Genomic DNA, 18,161 nt, shown 5'->3' on the forward strand with positions numbered 1-18,161 from the left:
CTTCAGCCTTCTGTTATCTATATGTCTCTATAGTTCTTTAAAACTGTAGATTGTAGAAAATATTAAAAATCTTCAAAGCAAATTTGAATCGTGATCATTGATCAGGCTTATTCATAGTAATTTAGTAACTAGTGTTAATATTTCTTCGTTTTGAAACCTAGTTTAAAACGAACTTTAGTTTATTTACGCGTAATGTGTTTTAATTAGTATTTCTCCTTTAAAAATCCCGAGATAAACAACAGAAAATGGCTTTGCCACCAGACATGCAGCGGTCCTTTCGACTTTTTGTTACCCATGTGGATGGAGAGGGTTTTTTTCTCAAAATAAGCGGACAACTTGATCAACAATCGTCAATGATGATTGAAAGTTTACTTAAGTTGGCTGTTGAAAACCTCGAAAATGGAATTGGAGCGGTCCCACCGGGAACGCCGGTACCCGAGGGCGTCGTGTGTGCCGCTAAATACAAGGATGGAATATATTATAGAGCTAAAATTATAAGCATTAAAAACATTGCCAACGGTTTAGTAGGAGTGCATTTTATTGACTATGGTAATAAAGATACCATTTCGCTCAGCACTATTAGATTTCTAAATAAGTATGATCCAATGTTATTACAAATACCAGGGCAAGCCTCTGATTATTATCTTTCACGCCTTATCCATGAGTCTGGACGTTGGGATGAGTCTCTGTTATTAAAACTACAAAGTTTACTTTGTTATGCTGAATATCCAGCTACTATTGATGCTACTACACGAACAATTCCTCTAATATCAATTCAATTCAAAGGAAATGATTTATCAAGTCATCTTGTATCAAACAAATTTGGTATGGCTTTACCTGTAGAGAAACAAGAAATTCTGTTATTGCAAGTAACTGAGAATCAACTTATTCCTAATTGGTCTCCAACATTAATTAAAGACTCGCCAGCTTATCCTGAACATGTACCATTTTTACTTAATCAGAATTTTCCTAATCCTGCAACAGCTATGCGACAAAATACTTCTGTCTCCTATTCCACAGTTCCACCTTCATCTGTGGTAACTCAAAGGCTCCTAGTACATCGAGCTTCCAGGAATACTGTAAATTTAAAAGCCCCTATTAGACAACCACATCAACCTTATTCTCCAGCTCCAGCAGCAGCTCTACCCAAAACTCCCCAATCTCCAAAAAAATCAAATACATACAAGAGTCGACTTCTTGAAATTAACTCAACACATAAGGTTTTTGTATCATATGCTGAAGAAGGGCCTGAGTTATTTGCTGTGCAACTTGCAGTGGATGCCAATAAACTACAAGAAATGATGGATGACATAAATAGAAGACCACACAGCAGTCTAACAGAGCCTCCTATGATTGGTACTGTTTGTCTGGGAAGAATGTCTGGAGATAGAATAATTTGTAGAGCTATAGTTATGAACCTTTCAGGCTCACAATGTAAATTATTCTTTGTGGACTTTGGTGATACAGAGATGGTGTCATACTATGATATATTTGATATACCAGAAGAGTTTGTTAAACCAAATGTATTTGCTATGAGGTTTTGTTTGTCTGGTGTAAAGAAGTTGGAGAAAGGACTGCACTTAAATGAGGCATTTAAGCAGCTTGTGAATGGAAAGCTTTTGACATTGAGAGTGGTTGCACCTGAAGGACCACCTTTAATTCAGTATGGAGAACTGTACTTGGATAACAGGAATGTATTAGATTTGTTGATGGCAAACATGAAAGATAACTTACAATTTAAGTGGCTGGATGCGTTACCACAAAACAGTAAACAATCAGTATTAGTGTCTTATGTTGATAGCTGTATTAAATTTTACATTCAATTATCAGACAACATAGACACTTTAAATGCTGTAATGGAAGCAGTCAAAAATCACTGTGAAAATACATCTTCACCTGGGCCTTTGCCAATTGGGTCTGTTTGCTGTGCAAGATTTCCTGAGGATGCCAATTGGTACAGGGCAATGGTTAGGGACACCAAAGGAGACAGAATAATTGTTGCGTATGTTGATTACGGGAATGAACAGGAAGTAGCTGTTGCAGATATTAGGACAATTACACCAGACCTTATTCAGTTACCTGCCCAAGCTATGAAATGTGCCTTAAAAGTAAGTAAAGTTAAACATTTTTTTTTAACTTAAAATCTTAATTTATTTGTCGTCTGTCCCTCTTGTATTTTATATAATTTTTATTATATATATATTATTCTATTTTATTTTACTTCTTTGTTATAAAAGTAACAATATGTAACACTGGAGAAAGTTAAGTCCTCTAACTGTTCTATTCTAGTGAAAGTAAATTGTCTTGAGAAATATTAAAATGTTCAGTGAAAAAGTGGATTGATATTTATTGAGCTGAAAATACCTTGCTTCTTTTTGTTTTTTTTTTATATTGATTGTAAACACAGGGCTATGAAGACAAAGCTGTAGAAAGCAAGACATCAAACCAACTGGAGATGTTGGCATTAGAAAAAACTTTGATGGTTCATGTGGTTGGCATGTATTCTCATGATACAATGCTAGTAACATTGGTTGATGATACAGTATCGCCACCTTTGGATATTGCCAGACGTATGTACCAGCTATCACAACCTCGAAGCACTGGAAATGTTGAGGTAAATTAAATATAAAAATGATATTATCTATATAATCATTCATTTTTGAAGCTAAAACTATTGTCGGTGATCTTACTTATAAATGTCATTATTATATGTTATCAAAATATTAGCCAACTGCACAGTTACTATAGCCTTCCTCCAGTAAATAGAAGACTATCTACGACACAATAGAAAATTAGGCCTTTACAAATTACAAATTTTACTTTTTGTTTACTATCAGACTGTTATAATATGTGTAGATTTATTAAAACAGAAGGCGTCACCTCCGATACGCAAAGAAGCTCCAGAGTTCAGTTCGCCTGAAGGCAGCGTGCCCGATGATGGACGTAAGAAGAGTTTCCGAAGAGAAAAGAGTTTCAAAGAAGAAAGGAAACGAGATGGCGATGAAGAGTTTGGACATAGAGGTGGCAGCTTTAGAGGGCGGTATGTAACTTATTTACGATTTATTTAAAAAAATTATTAATATTATAATTATTTATGATTTTGTTCGCGTTCGCCCTGAAACACCTAAATCGGTTGGAAAATACAGACTCAACGTTTGTTTTTCTAGATATTGCAATATTTAAATAATATATAAAATACTCAGAAATGTGTATGTCCTATGCAGTTTAAATTTTTAATTGAAAAGGGGAAAAAAAATAGTTTAGAAGAAAGTAAGGGTTGGACTTAGAAATCATAAACACGAATTTGATGATATTATGTAAATGTCTCGCTGCAGGAGTTGCGTATTTTTAATTTGTTCTTGTGTAATTCGTAAACAAACCGTCGAAATGTGACATTTTGCATAAAAAATGGATTTTTAATTAATCGATCGTTTTTTATAACATGAAAAATCGATAAATATAATAATCGATCTTTCTTATATTTGTCGAGTATTTCATAATTTTCAATAAAGGTCTCCCGACACACCTACATAGATTATGTATCATCAAGTTCGTGAGTATGATTTCTAAGCCATTACCGAAACGAAAATGTTTATTTGAAAGTGACGAAGACAATAATGTTATAGACGATATATTGCACGATATCAGCTCGATTTGCAATTAAAACTAGCGCACACAGAGTCATACTTTACGCGCGTAAGCGAATTGAGTTAACTTTTTCACGAACAGCAAAAAATTATTGCTTTGAGTCATGTCCACAGCCTCTATAGAGCTATTATGACATAGACTCCCAGACAGATTTTACGTTTATTAAGAATCAGTTCGAACTAATTAATAATAAAATATTAAAACGGTTTCTGTTAATGCATAGAAACAACTGGAAGAATTTAAAATTCGCCTCGTTTACGAATTTTTGTTTACGCCATTTTACAATGTTAACAATACGTACTAGTGATGAATTTAATTATATAATTGCAATGTTTTGCGAGGTGAAAGTAGAATTAATAATTTAAAATGTCAGGAATGGATACTTTTATGTAACGAGTAGTAACTTATATTAACCACTTGTATTGTAGAAATAGATAATTAATAATCAATTTAATAAATTCTGTATTGGTTTTTACTATTGTACATGTATTTTGGAATTTGTAACAGACCAAAATGATTGCACATGACACTTATAATACAGCCGGTCTTATTACATATTCGTTTTAAGATAACAATTTTAGATGCGAAACAAACTCAAACTCAAAAATTACTTTATTCATATAGTATGTACACTTATGAACGTCAAAAAAAAAAATTAATTGTAAATTTACATTTACAACCAGTTCGCAAGTCAAGGGCGTAGAGCGGGTAAGAAGAACTGGCAAGAAACTTTCCGCCACTCTTTTTTAAAAAAAAAGTTTTTAATACAAAATTAGGATCATTTAAGTATTCGTAAAAGCTTTATTAATTAATTTACTTTTAACAAGGGCTTTGAATTTATTTAGTGATAGTTCTGTAATTTCGCTTGGGAGTTTGTTGTAAAAACGAATACAATTTCCAATCAAAACAGTTGAAAATCATACAAATTAAATCTCTGTACACATATTGTCTACGTTTTGAAGGGAATTTTGAGAGTTGCCAGCTCTATTTTGTAATATCTCTACGGGTCATTGAACTGTCTTTAACTCAGTCGAATTGAGATTCGTAGTTCGTAACATGTTTAGACGTTACAGGTAATAATTATAATAAAATATAATATCCTGTGTGATTGAGAATTGAGTGTTAAAATCATTTTTAGGGACCAGAAGGATGGTTTTGACAGGACCGGTTCTGCACGCTTCGGCGACAAACATTTTAAGCCCGATAGAGGTGATAGGTAAGAGATTTTTTTATCTATTCATTAATTCTAAATCTACTGATTATTTTACAAAATCTTACATCTAAAATGTATGACAAGAATGGTATACATAAGTTAATCCTAATTTGTACAAGATTGTTGTGAAGTGGCGGAATCTTCAGATGCTCAACGGATTTTGGTGTAATAAGTTTTCAAAATGTAATGTAATAATTTTATCTTAATTCAGTCTGTATATCTTAGACGCGGTGGTAGACGTGAAAACCAATTCTCACCGCAACCAGTATCAACAGAGGATAGTTGGGAAGATTCATCCACTCCATCAGTTCAGTCGCCGCCGCTGAGACAGAACAGGGAGAACCATAGAGATAAGTACGTCATTTTTACAATATCTAGGACAAAACGCTTGCCTCGTGGAACACAGTTGTAAAGCACTATAACTGGAATTTTATTCAGAATTTTTGCAAATATTGTAATGAAATTATTTTGTACACAATTTTAGAATTCGTTTACCTAATTTTACTTTCCCGAAATAGCAACATATATAGTATTAGTTTAGGTTGTATTTCTACCACACTTTTTTAATGTGACAGTTTAAAAGGGAATGGAGAGGGTTAATAATATATTACCAAGGTTATAATATTTCCAATTTAAAAGTAGTAATAGATTATTACGTTCTAGACATTCTTCAAAATATGTTTATATGTACAGTGAAACACTCGGCTTTTGCTCTTTGTCATAAGACGAATTACTGTATTATACATTAGTTGTTGTTTTACTGTATTTACAATAAATACAAAACTACAAAATACATAATGTCCACACCAATTCGAGATTAGGGTCCTTCAATAAAATAGCTTACCATTTTTAAAAGGCCGGCAACGCACTTTCGAGCATTCTGGCAATGTGAGTGTCCATGGGCGGCGATATTACTTAACATCAGATGAGCCTCCTGCCCGGTACATTTTAAAAAATATTTTTAGTATCCTTGTTATAATAGCATTACTTTTTTTTATTTTTCCTGAAGAAAATAGATTTTGCTTTTACGACTTTGTTACTCTGGCAAGCGAAAACTTCGTATGTATAGATATATATATATATTTAATGTTCAAGTATTCTATGTAAAATTTAATGGAATGTTACAAATTTATTTATGTATATATTTTTATTTTTTTAAATATTTGCATCACGTGCGGTATTAACAGAAGAAAATCTCGGCCAGACGAGAGACAAAAAGGCCACAAAAAGGAGTCGAGTGTCGGTCGACGGTTGCGGCAAGCGACAGAAGTGGCGCAAGCGCATAAAAATGTTCAGGACAGACTAAAACGGTACAGAAGCCTAACAAAAGCCTTGTCCTTTTGTGTTTATCACCAAATTTCTGTATCCAACACCTTTCACTTTGGAAAGAAGATTGCCCTATGCTCAGTTGTTAGAATTGTTTCAACTTGTTTAATACTATACTATACTGCATTCCCACTTTTTTATTACGAAAAAAATTTTTTTAATTCGTTAAATACAAGTATGGGCAGTTTTCTTTTATACGCTAGAAGGATCTTGTTGTTAAAGACTGCTTCGCTTTATTTACACAGTATTTTCATTCGCAAATTAATTTTATGTTGCACTGTTATGTTCTTTCCGATTTTGATAGTTTTTCTTTACAAACATTTTTTGTGTTTCATCTAAATAGGTTATGTTGTGTTTGTTTCTTTTACAACTTTTCTTGTAAATAACATTAATAAACCCAAGTTAAATATCGGAATAGTTTTTATATGTTGGCCTAGGCTTCGACATGCGACTCTCATCCATGACGACGTAGGTTCGATCCCCAGTGGGTCCCCATCCCCTTTCTATGTGCGCATTTTGCATTCACTTGAACGGTGAAGGAATATCGCTAGGGAACAGGCTTGGCTTAACCCAAAAAGTTGAGACGTGTCAGTCTGATCACCTACTTGCTTATTAGATTAACAATGTTCATGAAACAGATCTGAAGCCCGGACCTACAAAGCTTGTAGCGCCACTAATTTATTTACTTTTACAAGCCTTAATTTATATCAGAGTATATAATATTTTCATGCCTATGGCCCAAATAGGGATGAATGTCGCGTGTATAGATTCTATTACAGTTTATTAAGAAAAAGTAAAATTTTATCACGCAATATTCCACTTCAATACCAGCATACTTATCGGGACACATCTCTATTCTCTCCGCGTTTAATTTGTAGTTTTAGGGAACAAATCAAATAGATTGTTTGTATGGGAGAAGGAGGTAAATCGAAATCAAGTTACATTTATTTATACGCATAATAAATTATGTCAATTTTTTAACGAACGAACGCTGACTCAGATTGTGCCTCTTTGTCGCTGGTTCCGCGCTCTCGCTTGCACTTCAAACCTTAAATGGAACGCCTCAAAGCGAGGTAACACCGCATGCGTCAAGAGCGAGGTAACACCGCGTGCATCATGTTTTTGTGCGTGCAGCCGGCTCCATCGAATTATAACGTCACCTCAAAAGCCTTTATTCGCCTACTATATAATCAGGATTACATATGTTCATTTCGTTATGTGTTACATTAGTATAGAAAAAGCCTCGTCCAAATTCATTCACTTGTCTCTATTCTCGCGACAATTTTCCAAATCTACCCGCTATCTCCTTAATTTCATTAACAGTTGAATTTGTATGTATGTAATTATTAACTTTAATGTCTAGATAATAATTACATTTCAATTACAATATCCGAGGTCGTTGAATTGGAATACTTTGATATCTAATGATGTGTGATGTTACGCTTCAATTGAACATAATTATGAATGCAGTTAACTTTCAGAAAATTTTACGATTCTTATAAAGAATTTGATGACATTGTAGATTTGAACAATTTTGGAAAATAAGAAAATTTTATGTAGTGGCCATGATTCCTTTGGAATATTTTGGAAAAACGTATTGACTACGTTATGTTATGACGATGTAGTTAACAATGTTAGTGAAAAAGATATATACCAGACTTGTGTCACAACACAATAAATAACACAGAAATACAAATATTTGCCTGAAAAAGTGTCTCAATAATTAATCTGTTGATTCTACGATTTCCAATGATTTATGTAACGTAACGAAGATACAGCGGAAAATTTTCACGATTTCATTACTTTATTACTTCATTCACGAAGTTTATTGTGGCTTTGGTCAATCATCACATCGCGTTCATTTTCGTCTGGTTTAAATATATTTTAAGTGTTACAAATTATTTGTACAATTTTGATGTACTTATATGTTAAGAATATATAAGTTTTTGGCTAATCTTTTATATAGATTTGGGGGCGTCCATAAATTACGTGAGGTGTTTAAAGTGGGGAGGGGGTCGAGTCAAATCTTATTTTACCTTACGTTTGGGGGGGGGGGTCTCGGCAAATATCACGCTTTTTTTTGTTATTGAAAAAATAGGAAAACGATTGACTCTAAAGGCAAAAAATGTTTATAACTACACTTATAATGAAACTCTCAGCAATATTGATTAATTATTAAAGCACGAAGCATTTTTTTTTCTTTTTACAATAACAATCCAATGCGTTTACGTAAGAAACCCACTTTTTGAAAAACTAACGTGAGATTGGGGTATGGGGTTGAATAAAATCTCACTAGGGGGCGAGGGAGGTACAGGAAATTTAAAAACACCTCACGTTTATGGACGCGCCCTTACGTAAGTTAAAATAATGTAAATAAGAAGTATTGTTAAACGTGTTGGCCGAAATCGCTCGCTCCCATTTGTTTGCCGTCACGCTTGGCTGACGAACAACGTACGCATTTTTGTATAATTATCAACGTTTTCATTTATTCCTTTAGCTAATTTCACTAAAACTATTGCTTTCAGTTTCGTCAGAATTAAAATAAAATAATTTATTTTTATTGCACTGTTTTAACTAAAACCTGTCTCTATCACACACATAACGCCTAAACACAATTGATTATAAAAAGGGGTTTTGGTTAAAGAAAGATCATATAGATTTCCAACATAACAATCTAGCTATCGCACAACTTTGTGGACAGTTAGTTCCTTATCAATAACTCTAAGTGTACCAGGTAAAAAGCAGATTTAATTCTCAGAAGTTTCCTTTCCTTAGACCAATTCGACTTGCTTAATAAACCCTTCTAATAAAATAATGCATTTAACTCAACCATATAATCAACAATAATATAATATTTAATCTTATACCACGCTGTCTGTTACTAAGTTATCGAATGTTATATTTTTCAGTGAAAGATTCAATCAACAAGATGACGAGAATAAGCCTGAAGAACGCAATAGATTTCAAAAGTTTGACAGACGAGAGAACCGAGGAGACAGACGTGACAATTGGGGGGACAAGAAGGAGAATTGGCATCAAAAGAGGGAGTTTAAAGACAGGGGAGATCGGGATTATAGGGGTGAAAGAGGGGAAAGGGGAGATAGAGGAGACAGAGGTGATAGAGGAGATAGAGGTGAAAGGGCGGATAGAGGAGACAGAGGTGATAGAGGTGAAAGGGCGGATAGAGGAGACAGAGGTGAAAGGGGAGATAGAGGAGACAGAGGTGAAAGAGGGGGCAGAGGTGAAAGGGGTGATAGAGAAAACAGAGATCGATACGGGGGTAGAAGTAATTTCAATCCTAGAGACAGAGCGGAACGATCTGATAGGTCTTTTGGCTTCGACGAAAAGAAAAGCTTTGAAAAGAGATCGTACAACGACGATCGCGCTGGCCGCGTTCCTTACAAGACGCGCAGTTTTACCTTCAAGGAATTGACCGACCCAGTGTCTCTGGACACGCCATTCACTGAGCCGACCGTAGAGATCGGTTCACAGCAAGAGGTCTCCGTGACGTGGATTATATCGCCCGAAAACTTCTACACCCAAATCCTGTCCTTGCAAGCCAAATTCCTCGAGATGATGCACAAAATACCGCAGCTGTACAAAGGTGTGAAGTCTCACACTGGAGATGTTCCCGTTGGAGCATCAGTTTTGGCTCGTTATCCCGCTGACGGCGTCCTCTATAGAGCGACCGTGGTAGGCGTCCAGCCCTTCTCCAAATTTATCGTTCAGTACATCGATTTTGGGAACAAGCAGCTGGTCGACGCTAAAGACATCTGGCAGCTGGACAGAGAGTTGATGGAGCTGCCCAAGATGGCCGTTCATTGTTCCTTAGTGGGCGTGGCGCCTAATGACGGCGAATGGAAGGCGAATCCAGAGATAGATCTGTGTTTCAACGCACCGAGATACCAGTGCATCTTCCAAGAGTTCGTGGATGAGCAATACAAAGTGTCTCTGTGGAATAATGGCGTTAGTATTGCTGATTCTCTGGTGGAAAAGGGTCTCGCGACGTTATCCGAACATCAATCGTCTGTTACATTAAAAGGTACGTTGAAGTTTGATAATTTGTATGTACGTGTTTTGAATTCTCCTTATTGACATATTGACGTAAATATTATACTGGGCTGAGTACATTCCAAAACACTTGTCTATGTGTGCATTTAGCATTCGCTCGGACGGTGAAGGAAAGCTAGAGACCTAGAAGACCTAGACCTAAAATGTCGACGGCTTGTTAGGAACCAGAGGCTGATCACCTACTTGCCTATTAGATTGACATATGATCATGGAACACATACAAAAATCTGAGCCCTAGACCTAAAAAGGCTGTTGAACCACTGATTTATTTATTATACTAGAAGGGTTGCCTGGTAGAGATTGCTTAATAGCGATAAGTGCGAGTGTAATTATGGTAGATTTCATTCTAGTAAATGTACTACATCTGTTTGCTAGATTTAGTACAGATGTATATTTATTAATAACTCCCCACTTGAACTTCGTTTCGCATTATTGTTTTTTTTGCTTAGGCTAAATAAAACAAAACTTTGTGAAACAAATCGAGGTTTTGAGTTCATGAAATTAAATGAAAAATATTCGAATCTATCCATCTTTGAGCTTAGCAACATATTTTGCAGTTCATTTTTATTTCTATACATAGTACAAAACCTCATTTAGTTAATTTCTTACATTAATTAATAAATTAAGCACAAATAAATGCATTTGAAATAATAATTTTCCGTATATGTTCTATGACACGATTCACACGAGACCCTGGCCGACAAATTAATGTTAAAACGGCAGCTTATTCTTAAGTCTTCATAATCTGATCCAATTATCAGCTAATCTGTTCCACTTATGTCTGAAAAATGGTTTAAATTGATAATCTCCTTCGAGTACGTAATTATGACTAATAAAAACAAACAAGACGTCCGTTTCATTTAATTTCATAAGACACATTTACATTACACAAAAAATTTATATTTAAAAGTTTTAAAAGCTGAGAGCATGCATGTACATCAATTACATATACCTATGATACAACAATATCAGAAGAAAACATTAATGATTGGCGACATATTTAATGTAAACGGCATAAGGGGTTGCCTGGAAGAGATCGCTTGTTAGCGATAAGGCCGCCCGTTGCATCCCTTATAATTTTTATGTATTGTGTTATTTGTGTTTCTTTGCAACGAAGTGTGAATAAATAAATAAAAAAAAGATGAAATAGACGGGGTAGAAAAGGGTGCCCTAGAAAAAGATGCATAGAATATATAAAAGCATTAGCAAGAAGAAGATGGAAAAGATGATATAGAAATTAGGAAACGGAAAGAAGCCTCCGATTTCCGATTGGTACTTAAAGAAGTTAGGATATTAAGACAACAAAACAAATGTATATAATAAATTTAAACTGTGTTTGTAAAAATTGGAAATAAATTTGCGTTATTATATTATTTTGAATTATAATGAAAACAAATACTTATTTATAATTTTTGTTATTAACTAAAGCCATGGTATATAGCGTTTGTGCAGCCCCATCTTTTCCTAATTTTTCTTATCGTTCGTTCTCTTTTCTTGGCTGTTACTTGCATAACAAACTTAACAAAACTCTAAATATACATATATCCTAAAACTAGTAAATGTCTAAAGCAAATAGTTCATTCTATGACCAAACGGAAAATCTGCTAGACGTATTAAAAAAATCTCCCACTATTACACACACACATACACACACCCACGCATCATCCATACAATTTTACTAACTTCTAACTAGTTGATTATTTTGTGTTGTTTTTCTTTTCTTATTTAACACGTTAAATTTGTTAGACCCATATATTTATGTACTTTTTGTTACTACTCAGTATGACATTGATGTGGAACGGAAGCCTGGTTATCCATACCACAGGTTGTTTGGAATCCAGTCTCCCAATACCATCGCAACTGTAATCTTATTGTTTGTTGCAAATATTGTATGGGAGAACATAAATTATTATTATATTTTTATTATTTATGCCATGGTATTATTTCAGACGAAGCGATAGATCTCACGATAATCGTGGGTCAACAGATGCTGTGTCGTGTGACTCATGTGGAGTCGTACGACAAATTTTACGTACAGCTTGATTTGGACAAGGCTGACTTAGTTGAGAGTGCCATCGCGAACTTTGATGCTAACAAGGTAAATACACTTTTTTATATATTTAGCTCAGCAGTGCTATGCACCAATAGACTTTCTTTCTATGTGCGTATTTAACATTCGCTCGAATCGAATGACGTGACCAGTAAAAATGACATATATTTAATATTGTAAAGTTTCATTAAAATCTGACAGTAACAGGTATTTTCCTATTACAATAGGTATAGTTTTTTTATTATTTGTAATATGTATTTTTGCACTTCTTGCCTACCTTATGTAATATACTCACAGTGGTTTTTTCCTTTATTCACAGTGGTTGTCTGGAAGAAATCGCTCTAAAGCGATAAGGCCGCCAGTTGCTTTAATTAAATTACGTTTAATATATATATATTTTTACCTTTTATGTAATGTAACGAAGTGTTAATAAATAAATAAATAACTGTTACTGTCAGATTTAGGTGTTTGCTATTGAATGGTTCTTTAGATGTTTCGTTGCTGACCACGATATTGAATGGTTCGTTGCTAATGAACAATTTATTTTCAGCTTACACCCATAGCGGATAGAATAATGGAGGGCATTCATTGCACTGTTAGACACGAGGGAAAAATATACAGGGCCATTTTGGGAAATGTGTCAGATATTACGTCTGTGGAGGCTGTGTTGCCAGATTACGGTAAAACCATTAGAACATCCGCGGATAATGTAAGTATTTTTGTGTCCTGAAAACGTGTGGGATGGTATCAGGAAGAAGTTATTAAGACATTAGGGTGAACTTATAACACTGTTCGGAGGCCTATTCCAGTTAGTCCCCTCCCCAACTCTAAAAATGACAGGCTTTCCGCACTTGTAATGAAATATACTATTATTACTTTATTTTATTATTTACCTGACAACACCGCCAACGAATTCCAGGTTTAGAAAACCTTTTTGAAAAATAAAATGTTATCTTTACTTGTGCGTTTTTTACTCAGACTCGTATTGAAATTGAAAAATAATCCCGACTAAAAAAGTAATCTCTGACATGTCAAAAAATAATAGCTGTCAGAATTCTACGGAATTAAAATCAGAGTAAAAGTACTAGATTTTTTTCAAATACTCTAACGAATTCATTATTTGATAACATTCAGATAAAAATGGCAGCCAGGAACTCTTCTAATTTGGGTAATAATTTTCCACCATTTTCCCAGATAATGGTTCTCCCACCCGAGCTGAGTGTGTACTACTACCAGTCCCTGCAATGTTCTCTTAACAACTACACAGCGGAGTCCAAAATACTTATCTCGTTAGAGGAATTAAAGGCTCGACTCGTTGGGAATACGTTCATCATTTATATCAATGATGTTGATGGAATATGGTATGATTTTTTTAAAGTTAATTTAAAAAAAAAAGTATTAATTTTTTATATTTCTCATGTCACTCAGCACCTGAATGAGCGAGATTAGTTTAATAAAGACGGTTTATCGGATTGCTGTTTAGCATTATTTTTTCTGCTTTAGCTGACTTTATATATTTAAAATATTTTTGCAGTCTCATATCAACTCTATATGAGCCGAAGACAGGTGAAAAGGTGGCCATTTTCGAACCTGACGAAGGTGCATATGATGAAGTGGTACCTCTATGTACGCGGGCTGTATTTAATTACAACTTTGGAATGGCCTTTGTTTCTCATTTGGAGAACCTGAACGAGTTCTACTTGCAGCGGTCTTCGGATACCGACAAGATCGCCCAGTTATTAGATCAGCTTTACAAGTTCTATGAAGAAGGTATGTAAACTGTGACAATATTCAATATGTTTTGATCAAACTTATGTCTCTTTTCATCGCAGTATAAATACAATTTGGGAAACAGAGACAGAATCATAAAACTATAACTATGAACTATTGTATGTCTGAAATTCAATATTAAATACATTTTAATTTATATTTATTCTTTGGTAAATTTTAAGTTTCCGCCGCTATTAGGCTTATTAACTTACTATGTAAAAGATTATGTGTTAAAATTGAATTTAAATTTTACTTGATATTACATAACTAGTGTAATACTTTTTTGTTTTTTTTAAATTCTTTATTTAATTTTAAACCGTGGATTACTAATAAAATAACTAAATGTAAATTCCCATAGTTTGCGTTACTCCTGGCTTTGCTAATAAATTAATTAGGTATATGTAATGGTTTTAGATTTCGACATTTATTTAGTTTAAAAAAATCTTGTTTTAGGAACTCCCGAATCTCTTACAAGTTTCGAAGCCGACACTTTATGTGTGGCGAAATCTGCAGACGGCAACTGGTACAGGGCGAGCGTATTGAGTGCGACCGAAACTGAAGTCAAGGTGCAGTACTCCGACTATGGCAACTCCGAGACTGTTCAAAAACAATTCATTAAGAAGCTGGATCCTAAGTTCTATGAGCCGTGTTGCCTGGCTTTGGTCGCTAGTCTGGGCCTCGTGCCTTTGCAAGACGACACCCTCGCCAAACTCCAAGACTGGACAAACGAGAAAGAAGTACAGGTCACTTTGGCCTTTGGCTCCGACGGCTGGCTCGCCAATTTGAATCTCGACGGGGTCGACTTATCTCTTAAGCTCATGAATGAAAAGCTGGCGGCGCCTCAGGGGGAGACGGCCCCCGTCGAAGAAGTACAACCCGACCCGGAACCGGTTCAACCGATCTCCCTCCCCGAAGGATGCGCCCAAGTTTACATCAGTCATATCGACAGCCCTGGCCACTTTTGGCTACAGATGGCCGACAAAGTCGACAAAATTGAGGAAATCCAGGCGGAACTGCAGGCCAATATCGAAAGCTACCCCGAAATCGAGAGTAGAGAAATCGGTACCGTGTGTGTGGCGAAATATTCCGCTGATGACCAATGGTATCGGGCTGAAATACTCGACTCGGATTCCGATATCACCACTGTGAGGTTTATCGACTATGGAAACACGGACGTTCTCGATAACGAACCCGGTCTGATTAAAGTTCTACCGGAACATCTGAAGGCGATAGAGAGATTCGCCATCAAATCGAGTGTCAACGCCGTCCCGACGGGAACCGGCCAATGGTCGGAGCCGTCTTCGGACTTCTTCACTCGGCTGGTTGGCGATTTGTCTCTGCCGGTTGACGCGCTGATCGTACTCAAAGACGTCACCACATACGTCGATATTTTCGTCAACGGCCAGAATATCACCGATAAACTAGTCTCCGAGGGCCACGCGACTCGATCGGAGCAGACGGAGTGCGGCGATCTCCCGTCTTGCTTCGCCAGTCATGTCAACTCCCCTTCCGAGTTCTGGATCCAGTTGGAGACCGCCACCCCAGAGTTGCAAGCGATGGAAGCCGCAATGGTGGACGCGGAGAACTTCCCGCACCTCGAATCTAAGGAGGAGGGCCTCTTGTGCGCCGCTAAGTACCCGGAGGATGGAGCGTGGTACAGGGCCCAAGTCATAGTAGACGGCTCCGAAGGCACCGAAGTGCTCTTTATGGATTATGGGAACGCGTCCATGGCGAACGAGTTGCGCAGTCTTCCCGACGATCTGAAAACCAGACCAGCGCTATCGAGAAAATGCGCCTTACAGAAGCCGAGAGAAATCAAGTCCTGGTCCCGGCGATCGGAGATTAAGTTCAACGAATTGGCGGCTGAGGGCGCTACCATTTTCAACGTGCAGTTCATAGCGTCGGGAGACATATCTATTATAGAATTGTTTTTGGAAGGAAAATCGGTGACCGAAGAATTGGTCGGCCTCTGTGAGGAGCAACCCGAGAGACCGTCTCCGGTCGGGCAAGATTTACACAGCAATGGGAAGATTTGCTATGTCAATACGTTAAACGAATTCTATGTGCAGTTGGACGACTCTGGAACTAAACTAGACAAAGTAACAGAGAGCTTAGACGGCGGAGCGACTTTCGAAGTGGCTCCCGAGTTGAAAGTTGGATCAGTTTGCGCCGCTTTTTGGGTGGAAGATGCGAAATGGTATCGGGCGAAAATCCTGGAGTTCTGCGACGTCGGCTACCACGTACAGTTCATCGATTACGGAAATAAGTCTAAGTGCGTCGATTTCCGGCAGCTACCTGAAGATTTAATGGCGATTGAGCCACTCGCTAAGAGCTGTCGCTTAGCCGGTCTCACTGAAGAGTCGGCGAATGACGAAACCGCCAAAGCAAAACTGGAAGACTACGTCGTCGATCTAGCGACATTCCAAATAGAGTTTCTAGATAGTACTACCGAACCGTCCTTAGTGAAGTTACTACTTAATGGCGAAGATGTTATATCTTTACTTTTTTCCGAGAACAAAATTAAATTACCAGTTACACTGACGGACGAAGAAACAAACGACTCTGATGATTTTGGGTCACCTCGAGTTGATTTAGATGAAAGTATGGATAGTGCGAAAACTGTAATTGAAAACACTGTTGAAATAGACGACAAAGAAAATGATATTCCTAAAACGGAAACTATACTAGAAACAATTTCAAATGAGGACATTGTTACTGACAATAGTAATGTTTCTAAAGATACTAACGATTTAAAAGTCACTGAAGAGTCAAAGGAAATAAATGAAGAAACTTCAGAGCAAGAGGTAAAGGAAGAATGCAATAAAACGCAAGAATCTCTTGAAAAGGCACAAACTGATGGTGCTCCTGCCGAGCCTTAAATTAACATTTAGATGCGAAGCATTTGTATATAAGTTTCATTTCAAACATAAATAACTATTACATTTAGAGTATATAAAAAAACATTTGATGTCTGACTGACTGCGTTATCTGATTGTGATATAAACTATGGCAGTTAAACTTGATTTGCGTCGATATTCTTAAATGCTTTAAGTGTTTAAATATGCACTGTTGGCATAATCTTTTTGTTATCTAATATAGGATAGTTTTTTTTTTGTTTAAGATTAAGAACATGTTATACGCGTAACGTATTCGTGTCAATACTCATCGTTTTATTTTGACATTAAAATGTGTGCATATTGTTCCTGTACATTCCCAGATTTATCTCCTTAAAACCTCTTTTAAATATGTATGACCTTCTTTATAAAAACAAAATTAGATTTACACACGTTTGACAGAAATCTGACACAGAACAGTGCTATTTCTTATGAATAATAGTAGTGTTTATTCATTGTATGTTTAAGTTACAGCGATATTAACTGAAGTTTGTCCTTTTGTTGCTTTATAAAAATGATTATATTATATTTGAGTGTTTTATTTATTCTCTTCTAAAGGCCAATTATTATCCAAATTATGATTATCGTTTACCACTAGGTACTCCTGTGGCTTCGAGGTTAACGTGTTTCTTTTTTTTTATCGAAATCGCTTTCATTAATTTAGTCGTCGTGCTGTTATGGTAAATGCATATAACCCAGTGGAATTCTAGATTCGAACTCGGCGAAACCTAGCAATATTATCAACTAGTGACCCGCCCCAGCTTCGCACGGGTGCAATGCTGATAAAAAGCAGGTTTTTATTATGTATTGTTATTTCCGTCGCTGGAAAGCTCCGATAATACACGAGTTCCATCGCTGTTAAATAAGCTATAATGGGCTGTATAGATCTATATTAAATGAACAATGTATTTAATTGGTTAAGGATTAATGCTGTATTGGTTAAAATCGCTTCGAAAATTAGCCATTATTTGTCGTAAAAAGTAAATGACAAAAAAAGTTATTGTGGGTTATCCATAAGAGATAGACATATACCATCACGGACTTTTCTGTAGACCTTTTCAATGTGTACAATACTTAGTACATTATTTTGATAAAATTCGTAGGGTTCAGCCTGCGTTTGCAATGTAAACGGAAAAAATGTAATTATTTACGACATCACATTAGAAACCTCAAAAATAACAGTACTTCT

At 36.0% G+C, this 18,161-nt stretch overlaps 1 protein-coding gene across 4 annotated transcripts; it reads left to right on the forward strand.

The window, feature by feature from the left end:
- The first annotated feature begins 31 nt into the window (after nucleotides 1-31).
- LOC111003451 (maternal protein tudor) lies at nucleotides 32-17,500 on the forward strand. Of its 4 annotated transcripts, none has more exons than XM_045630933.1 (13): nucleotides 32-2,108; nucleotides 2,408-2,614; nucleotides 2,871-3,040; nucleotides 4,787-4,864; nucleotides 5,087-5,215; nucleotides 6,049-6,171; nucleotides 9,097-9,347; nucleotides 9,384-10,229; nucleotides 12,208-12,356; nucleotides 12,859-13,017; nucleotides 13,503-13,669; nucleotides 13,843-14,078; nucleotides 14,532-17,500. In XM_045630933.1, exons 1-13 carry the CDS (start codon nucleotides 246-248, stop codon nucleotides 16,955-16,957), a joined length of 6,804 nt encoding a protein of 2,267 aa, XP_045486889.1. In that variant the 5' UTR covers nucleotides 32-245; the 3' UTR covers nucleotides 16,958-17,500. The 4 variants fall into 4 exon arrangements, with proteins under 4 accessions (XP_045486889.1, XP_045486888.1, XP_045486887.1 ...); XM_045630932.1 differs by having other exon boundaries at nucleotides 9,097-9,320; nucleotides 9,357-10,229; XM_045630931.1 differs by having other exon boundaries at nucleotides 9,097-10,229.
- Nucleotides 17,501-18,161: the final 661 nt, after the last annotated feature.

Source organism: Pieris rapae, chromosome 13 (genome assembly GCF_905147795.1).
Source record: "Pieris rapae chromosome 13, ilPieRapa1.1, whole genome shotgun sequence".
NCBI lineage: Eukaryota > Metazoa > Arthropoda > Insecta > Lepidoptera > Pieridae > Pieris > Pieris rapae.